At 39.0% G+C, this 10,122-nt stretch overlaps 1 protein-coding gene across 2 annotated transcripts in view; it reads left to right on the plus strand.

Annotated features, from left to right (window-relative positions):
- NDUFA9 (NADH:ubiquinone oxidoreductase subunit A9) overlaps window positions 1-10,027 on the plus strand; it is a 46,348-nt gene extending 36,321 nt beyond the window's left edge. Inside the window, exon 11 of one of the 2 annotated variants that reach the window (XM_085893788.1) lies at window positions 9,690-10,027. In XM_085893788.1, coding sequence (XP_085749914.1) covers window positions 9,690-9,872 — 183 coding nt within the window. In that variant the 3' untranslated portion in view covers window positions 9,873-10,027. Of the gene's footprint in view, window positions 1-3,170; window positions 3,195-9,689 lie in introns of those variants that run through there. The other variant, XM_085893792.1, reaches the window with a different exon arrangement.
- Window positions 10,028-10,122: the final 95 nt, after the last annotated feature.

A 10,122-nucleotide genomic window follows, 5' to 3' on the forward strand; every position in this document is an offset into this window, starting at 1 on the left:
GCCAGCTTCATTGCCTTGACTTTCTTTGCAGGAAACCTTTTCACTTCCATTGCAGTTACCAAACATTAGTTATTCTCCTGCAAGCTTGATTATCTGTATTATATCATGCCATCTGCTGAACATAGTTTTTATTTTCCAATATTTTCCCCCTGAGGCTCATGGAGGAGCTTCTACAGATACCACAGGGACATTAGGAGACATCTGAGTACTTGTGTATGGATTGCAGAGACATTAGGAGACGATGGACAAATCCATACAGTATAAACTGGATGGGCAGAATCATGAGGTAAGTGCTGAGATGAGAATACCAAATCGACCAACTTGATTGGGGCATGATTTTGTCCTTCAGTGTCGACATTCAATCAAATTTGTTCTGCACAACATTCAATCATGGAAAACACTCGATAAGTAAAATTTTCCAAATTACCAAATTGCTGTTTCCATGGCAACTATTGTTTATTTGGAAGTTGCAAGTATTGTGCGAAGCACGACATACCTATTTTTTTTTATCACTGACGATAGTTCTGAGCAGACTGGCATTGTCTATAAGGTAAACATGTACCATGTATCACGGTACACATCATCATTTTATGTTGTTCTCATTTCTCTCAATACACACGAAAAAAAAATTACTCATATGAGGTTAAGCAGATTATGTCTGATTTGTCAGTAGCAACCTGAATGGAAAGATCTGTCAGGTTTGAGGTCCACACTGTTAAGGAAGAGGGAGGGGAGGAGGCTTTGGGTGCAGGGGAGGGGAGGGGGAGGGTAGGATGAGGGAGAAGGGGGTAGGTAAGGAGAGTAGTTGAAAGAGTGTGGGGGATTGTAGAAGAGCTTGGGGAGGGGGCCGGGTGAGGAAGAGAAAAGACTCTGTGATGCTGAGTTGAGGTACAGTGGGGAGTAATGAGAGGGGGAGGAGGGCATTTGAGGAGGTGGAGTGATGAGATGGAGAGGGGGAAGGGGAAGGAGGCAGCTTTGTGGATGTGGGGGAGGGGGGGCAACATTGAGAAGGGGGAGTGAGGGGGTGATTGGAGGGACAAGGGTGAGTGGGGAGAGGTGAGGAGGGAGTTTTTGAGAAATGTGTGAGGAGAGCTCGGAGGGAGAAGAGTGTGATGGTTGCTTTGAGAGGGAAGGGTGAGAGGGGTGAATTGGCATTGAAGTTGGAAAAAAAGAATGGTTTATGGAAAGCGAACAAGCACAGCAAGCTGGGTTTTTTTTTAATTTGTTGGTCAGAAATGCGATTCAAGATATTTCTTGAAGGATGCAATAAAGGCGAATTAAGAGAATGGAGAGAAGAAACGTTGTAACAGTTGGATTTTTTTTAGGCAAGGTATGAAGGAAAGGTCGAATTGAGAGCAGTCTGTTGAAATAGAAGAAGAGTAGTGAATTATGATCCAGTCATGAGAACCACACGTGTGAAAGAGGAAGTTGAAGTATTATAAGAGACCATTTTTTTTATTATTATTATTATTATTATTATTATTATTATTATTATTATTATTATTTTTTATTTTTATTTTTTGATAAAGATTGTATAAGATTTGGTAAAGGAAACGTTGTAGAAAAAATCATGAGGTGAATGGTGAATTTGGATCGGCAAACACAGTGGGTAGAAAAAAATTCCAACAAACACGTGGTTACTGGAGATGTTCAGTTAAAAGTGAAATTTTTTATTATTATTATTATTATTATTATTATTTTTGAAAAAGGATTGCAGAAGATTCGGAAAAGAAAGTTTGAAGTATAATTGTGGAGGTGTATGGTGAATTTGGATCGGTAAACGCAGAGTGAAACTGATGGGTCGATGAAAAGTGAGAGACAGACACACACGTGGTTTGGGGAGGTGTATAGTAAGAAAGGATACAAGGAATTTTTTTTTTTGATGGATTTTTGAAGATTAGGGAGTGGAGGGTAGTAGGAAGAAGTTGTGAAGACAATGGTGAGAGTGGATCAGCTCAAATGGAAGGAAGATGGTGTGACGGTAGGAAGAAGAAGAAGAAGCAGAAGAGGAAGAAGGATGGTACTCGTGGGTATGGAGGGAGAAAGGGATTTTGTTTCTTTGTGATTTTGTTTTTTGAATTTTAATACAAGAAACAGAAGGTGCAGTTGAGAGGGATAGATGAGGGTGGGAAAAGTGGGGAAAATAGGAACTGATGGTAATAGGGAGAAAATACAAATAAAAACGATTGCACACCAACAGGGGGAAGGACGATAAGACAAGATCGATGAAAACTCACAAAATATCACAATTTTTGAAACAAAACCGAACTAGGAACACATAGTAAGCGTGTAGGTATGAAAATAAACAGTTAAAACGTGACAAATAATGACCGGAAACAACTTTGAGAAAGTCGGCAGAGATCCCTGGAGAAACAGCTGTCGCCCCAAAATCCGGAAACGGAAGTGAAATCAAAACCCGGAATTTCTTCCTTGTCACACACCCATTGTGTCCACCAAGTTTTATCCGAATCCGTCCACATCTTTATGAGATATCTTGCTGTGTATCGTTTTTGGCCCTATCTCTCAATGGTGAAGAATGGCTTTAAAAATTCTAGTAGTCGGATCCTGATCTGGATCTTCACCAAAATCAAATTTATTCATCCTTGTCACACCCAACCTGCCCACCAAATTTCATCTGGATCCATACACAACTTTGAGATATCCTGCATACAGAGACAAACAAACAAACAAACAGATAGGGGTGAAAACAGTCATTCCACCTTTGTGGTAATTATGGATACTACACAGGAAAACGAAACAGAAATAAACACAGCTCCAATGACTGCAAAAAAAAACAACAAAAAATTACAAAAACAAGTATCAGAAGATATGCTTTGACACATGAGACAATGACAAAAGAGCAGGAAGATTAAAAAAAGACCTTGACAGGACAGGGATCAATAAGGAAGGCTCTTTGGAATAGCGAACAAGAGGTCAAATTAGTTTTAACATGGACCTCTGGGTCCTTGTACATGTTGCTGCGTTGGGGATTAACCGCTGAAATCTATCTGTCCAGGTTCTTCCTAACATCTTTGTTCTTTGTTGCTTTCACATTTCTTTCTACTTTTTCACATTTCTCTTGATTCATTCTAATTCTTGCTTTTTTTTCCCCCCTTCTCTTTCATCTCTTTTCCTCTCTGTACCTCCCTTGCGTTATCTATCTTTCTAAGGAGAAATGAATTCTTGCAGAAAATTTCCTGTAATATAAGGCCCACTTGGCTGCACCTGGATGGGTTTGAGGGTTGTGGAGTAGTAGCAGAAAACAGAATCCCATCCAGGTTCCTCCTGATGATGCCACCTTTCCTCTTCACTTCTTTGGGTTCTTTGTTGGTCTTCTGTTTATTGGGAAGGAGAATGAGTCATCATCGATGCCCAATCCCAAGGATCTTATTTTCCATCTTATTTAGTTACGCAGAACAGAGAGAATGGCTTTATGGATGGCAACATCCTCTTCTCCCCTCCACACCCATCTTATATATTATTTCCGAGTTTGTGGTTTCGTGTCGTGCTATCTTCGACTTTGTTCTGCGCTCGAGTAACGTGATATTCGGCTTACATTATCTCAAAGACCATATGAGGTACATGATACAAAAAAAGTAAATAAAATGGTTCTGAAACAGTGAAATCGTATTCTACTTACTGCATTAAAGTAAAATTACTACTGATACTCTGCATCAGTTCCTTTCTCAAACACACTCACGCCAACATGTCGCGCAGAGCGCGGGTTATGCCAGTATCTATTGATGATTTTTTTTTTTTGGGGGGGGGGGTTCTGCTATCTTTCACCACACCTTGCCTTTTCTTACAGGTCATGTTTGGACATTTGTCGAATGTCTGCTCATTCCTTTCTTTCTGCCATTTTTTTTGTCACTCAAAAACCTCGTCTGTTGGTTGCTCCTCCATGAGTCTCCACTTTGCATCAAATATAAAACAAAACAGCCTTATGGGAATTTTTCAAAATGAAATTGGCCACAATGATTATGTTGTATTTTGCTTTCTTCGGTATTATGCTGATTGCTTCGTTTTCAGAACACAGCACAAAAACTGAGGCTCATATAGCGTGTTGTCTGCTACATTTTAATTGGCTCACCTTCATTGATGAATATAACGGACTGCATGAAATCACTTAAATGGATGAACCATCCAAGGACAGATTTTTCTCCTCTGAGTTCGTCTGGTTTGGCGATGGTTCAGACAAATATCCAAAGAGCAATGCTGGCACTGTGCCATGTCCAATATCAAATGGATGGAATTTCCCTTTGTGTTTAATTTCCTGTTTTCTCATGTGTTTTATGTTTAATGATCATGCGAGCTCTTTTTCTTTTCTTTTTCCTTTTGTTTCTTTATTGTCATTATGTATGTTTGCTCTGGTGTGTGCAAGAAAAGTCTTTCCATCCAGTTTCTCTTGTTTGAAAGGGAAATTTGTTTTCTATTGGCCTGAAGAAGCTCACTGGGAGTGTGTGAAACGTCGCTCGAGACCGGGTCTGCTCTTCTTTGTTATTTAAATTATCAGAGTAGATCTAGTTACTTTTTTTAGGTTGGATGTGCCTTTCTTCTTTTTATAAATGTTAATCCCAACTGCTCCAATCTTACACCATATATACAGATGGTGGACAAAAAAAGGAAACACCTGGGTGAAGGAGGGATAGATACCAAGCAACAACTTCCACACAGCTTTGCCCATGTGTTAATTAAGCAAATAACATCCCAGCATGCTTGGAGTTGTGTATAAAAATGCTGCATAGGCCTTGTTGTCTATAATTATGGCTACATGACTGCAAGAGGAGACACCCCCCTCCCCCCCCCCCAACCAATACCGACATCCACAGAGCACATGTGGTCTCCCAATGGTTTGAATCGCATGACACTGATGGTATACATATGTCATGGCCTTCTCAGTCACCAGATCTGAACCCAATCGAGCATTTATGGGATATTCTGGAATGATGCCTGACAGTGTTTTCCACCTCCATCAAACAGGTGTGGATTAGTTGAGACTTTCTCATGGAAGAATGATGCCACGTTCCTCCTGCAGAATGCCAGTCTGGTGGATTCTATACTACAGAGCATGCAGGCCATACTGGTCGCATGTGATGGCCCAATGCCCGATTAAGTGACAACATTGGTGTTTCCATTTTTTTTTTTTTGCGGATTATGCGGTTTTACCGTGTGAGATATAATCTGCGGCGATACTCACAATAATAGTCAGGAGGTGTGTCTCATTATGATTATGATTATGATATATATATATATATATATATATATATATATATATATATATATATATATATATATATATATATATATATGGACTGTCGCAGCTAAGTAGGCGCCACTTCGTTCTAAAACTGACTAAAAATTATCAAAAATGAACTTCATGAAATTATCAAATCATTAACTATTCCATAAACTGGAGCATATATGGAACACAAGGTAAAAAACAGTTTATCAATTCAGACAAACACAACTCAGGAAAGGAACCAGACTGATGAACATTTAAATATCATGGACACTTACTATGACAATCCGTTTCACTTGTTAGGCCAGGATGTTGCGACACGATAGTATCAAATTTTGGCAAATTTTCATATTTCTTGATGGACATGAATAAAAAATTAAATTTTCTTCCCTCCAAATGGTTGTCAGATAAATATTTGAGCATTATTGCTCATAGACTTGTGAAGTCAGTCTGATTCATCTATTTTATCTATTTTAATGTCCAAATACTTAAAACATTCACTCACCTCAATATTTCAGCAATAATTCCAGAATTCCATAATCGTTGCGTAATAGCGGACAAGAAAAAAATCTCCCTTTAACTGTTGAGGGAGATTGAGGCAAACCTGTAGTTTTCCTGCAAATTGGTCATGACAGAAATGTATAATTTGGCGTAAGAGATTTCAAATTCAATGATTCAGGTAAAATAGTATTGTGTATAATATTGATTGTCGCGTAATGGTGGACAAATTTGAAATTTTGAAACGCGTGGTCAGTGAGCGGTATTTAATCAAATATGTCTATAATGTTTGTAAAATTAGATGATATGATTATTGTTGGTAAAATGAGCCTTATCTCAGCCACTTTCAGCACACTTCACAGAATAGCACAGGCACTTTTATTTTTTCATCCCTGAATAGGCATTCAAAGTGAAACTAGGATAAATTTCACTCTATCACATGCCACTCAGCCAATTTTTTGATTGATTTCCAAACTGTAACATGTTCTGGAAAGGAAAGTTCACTCTTTCTGTTGAAATAAACTTTTCAAAAACCAAGTTCCAATGACGAATATCAGATAAATTAAACAACATCTGAAAATCTAAAAATGAAACTGGAAATATGACTGCTTTTTCAGCTGATAGCATTTAATGTACATGAATCTTAGGATCCTGACATCTGACGGTCATTAAAGTATACCTTTTTTTTTATATAGATTTTTCAATGCTCTAACTGAATGTGAGGGTTTCAAGAAGGCTAGTTTACTCATATTTGTGTTTATTATCTTGCCAAAACGAAGTTTTTGCAACATCTGTTACTTGGTAAGTTTTTTTGTTTGTTTGTCTGTAATCATTGGATTTTTCACCTTTATATCACTCTGTAGAGCACAATTCTCATCGGAATCTCTTGTGGGTACACATATCGTAGTATTATTACAATACCCTTCAGCACACATAAAGGTCAAGGTCACTTTGCGGTAAATCATGGAGGTCGACGAAACCCTTATTTTTTGAGTAATTTTAATCGAATAATCTCCAAACTTTATGGGAATGTAGTATATGGTCTGGCGATCAGCTGCTTAGTTTTTGGTGGCGATTAGCCTTGACCTTCATGGTTAGCGCCTGAGGTCAAACATATTTGACCCCAAGGTCAAATTTTCAAGTTTTAGGAACCATATCGTGTAGTACCTCAAATTGAACACCTCGATGAGTGCTTTCGAGATATGTCAAGCTTGAGACATTATGAAGTCATTTGGTGACGTTATGAGGCAAACGCATATTTTTCATGGTTACTCTAGAACGATTCTCATCGGAATCTCTCGTAGGCAGATATTCCTCAAGGAGTCGCTCCTGGTGGATAGCAGCTCTGTTCACCTCAGTGTGACCTTAAAGAAGTCACACGTGGTCACCTTTTGGCAAGACCTGGTTTTTATTTATTGTTATTTAAATACAATCATTGGAACAGGCCTGCGACAGGTCATATATATATATATATATATATATATATATATATATATATATATATATATATATATATATATATATATATATATATATATATATATATATATATATATATATATATATATATATATATATATATATATATATCTGAATCAAACCCCCTACAGATCGATTCCCATCACAGCAATTGCCTCACGACCTGTCAGCAACAAGTGTCGCCTTTCACACAAGCACATTGTTTCTGCCCCACTGATCACCAGTCAGGAGGTTTGGCCAGGAACATTAAATTCAATGAAAAACACATTTAAATGATTATTGTTATTCTTTTTTAAATAAAAATTAAAAATACCAAATTTTTTCGTTGAATAATATATATATATATATATATATATATATATATATATATATATATATATATATATATATATATATATATATATATATATATATATATATATATATATATTCAACTCTTTCTTGTGCCCAACCTCTTTCAAAGTGCAATTCCTTGAAATCCTATGCTTTTCTATCCTCTGTGACCCTGAAGACCCAATGGATCCCAAAATACCCCGAACACCCAAAGGATCCAAATAACCTGAGGACCTAAAATATCGAGAGAACCCAAAAGACCCAACGGGACAATCTGGGAACCATGGAAATTCTGCATAATGTAAAATGTGACTTCAAGTCCCTAAATCCCCCCCACCCCCCAAAAAAACCACACACACAAGCAATCCAAAGTCTTCAACCCCCTTCCCATCTCTGTCATTTCTCTGCCCCCCCACCACCACACCTAAACTTTGCTCCCCTCCCCTTTCTTCTTCAAGTCCTCAACTTCCCCAAACCCAAGTACTCAACCCCCTTCCAACCACAAGTCCTCAATTCCCCCCCATTCCCAACCTCTCAATCTCCCTCGTAGAACTCCCTCACCCCAACTCCGTCCTCCCCTCCCCATTTCTTCCCGTTCTCCCCTCCCCATTTCTTCCTGTTCTCCCCTCCCCATTTCTTCCTGTTCTCCCCTCCCCATTTCTTCCTGTTCTCAACCACGTTACTCAAGGAGACGCAGGGAACGTTGGCGCATGGGAAGGCCCTTCAGCTATCATGTCTGCATTTTTCCTGTCCCCGTTTATTAAGAACAATATTAAAAGTAAATAAAGACAATGTTAAATTTACAATCCCTTCTCCCTTCCTTCCCTTATCCTTACCATAATTCACGGACCAGTGTTTGTTTGTTTGTCACGCTGCTCCTCCTACAGTTTTGGGCCGATTACATCCAGACTTGCTACAAAACGATCAGCACCGCCCCTATTAGTGTTCCGGGGTGTTTTTGTCTTTGTCGGTGGTCTTGGTGGGGTGGGGGTGGGGGGGGTTATTAGATGGGGACGCAAATTCTCCATGTAAATGTGTGTCATGTTACGCTGCTTGCAGGTTGGGGAGGGTATTACAAGTCTCCACCATTTACAGTACAGTGTTCATGTCCCCACATTTTCCAGTGCATTGAGGTGTTTTGAATTATAAGCAGTCGGTATGTTTTTGCTTCATGCACATAACATGATTGGTTGTCTTTTTTGTTTGTTTTTGCTTACACAGAGCTGTCAGTTGCCTATACACTGCCCAAATATAGGTTTTCATCAGAAGAACGTGTTGCATGCTTGGAGCAAGATTGCCCTTTGGGCGGCTACCCTGCTAGTGATAATGAACATTGAGAGCCACCGGTATCCGTCAAGTAATGATGCTCATTGTATGTTACAGAAGAAAAACATCTTAATGTGCAATAAAACAACAATTTATTTCGTCAACAGATAAAACAGAAATTAAATACAATCGTTCAATTGAATGAAATGTCCGGAAGTCGATTGGCACGTGGTAGTCGAAGCGTCCCCGATCTGACGTCCACATGCAGCAAAAGCCGAACTGCCAGTCCGATGTCCATGCATGCAGAATGCATATCTAAGCTCAATTGCTTCAAAATCCAAGTACAGACGCTGCCTCACTTTGTTCTTTATTAGCACTTTGCAACTTCTGACACCTTTCTTCTCTAAGGCATTTTAAAGTAATTCAATGTAAGGCATTTATAAGTCAACAATTCATTTTGAACAAGGGCTCTGACATCACAATTTTTGCTCCTGAATTTGTGTAGACTAAAGCTTTGATTATTGGCATTGCACCTGAGGAACCCTCCCACACAACCTTTCCCTTATCCTTTCCATTTCTCCTTTGACCTCCTGCCTTCTATTTTATAACATTTTCATTTCTTAACTCCCTCTCTCCCAACCATTTCTCACCCCTTGAAAGCAGCTCTGTATGTAATATATAGATTGTCCTAACTCCTAAATGAAAGCAGATGGGATAACAAGCTTCAGCTTAATAAAGGTCCTTTCTGGATAAGAGCATAGTGCATGGTGGAGCACAATTATATGGTAAATGAGACCCTGGACAATGCAACTCACTGGTGGTGTGTGGTGTGGGATGAAGCAGACCTTTTATCCAACTTCTCTGTGGTGTGCAGATGCACATAAGTGACCTCGATCTTCCAGGACTGCCTGGCCTGGATGACCTGGGTATTAAGCCTTCATCTATCGAACTAAAGACCATTGAAGTTGTCCGTCAGCATCGGCAATACCGCTGGCTTGAGGAAGACGTAGAAGAGGCTGTTCTACCCAAGATAATTGTTGACCAGTCCACAACATAGTTGCAGCATCACACAGCTCAACAACTACCCTCATCAGATGAATCTGGCTGTTTGTTTTGGGTGGGTGACTTTCAGGTTATTTATCCATCTCACCTGTTCTGGTTGAAATAAAGAACGACATTCAAGAACGAAATAAAGAACGATATATTAATGTGTTTCCTGTTTGTTGTCTCTACTAGTTCAACAGCCCCAATTATTCCCACCTTCTTGTGACAGGAATTTGGAATTTATTCAGGGTGTTAGCGATACC

Source organism: Eptatretus burgeri, chromosome 1 (genome assembly GCF_056783735.1).
Source record: "Eptatretus burgeri isolate ZD-2024b chromosome 1, Ebu_testis_v1, whole genome shotgun sequence".
Classification (NCBI taxonomy): Eukaryota; Metazoa; Chordata; class Myxini; order Myxiniformes; family Myxinidae; genus Eptatretus; species Eptatretus burgeri.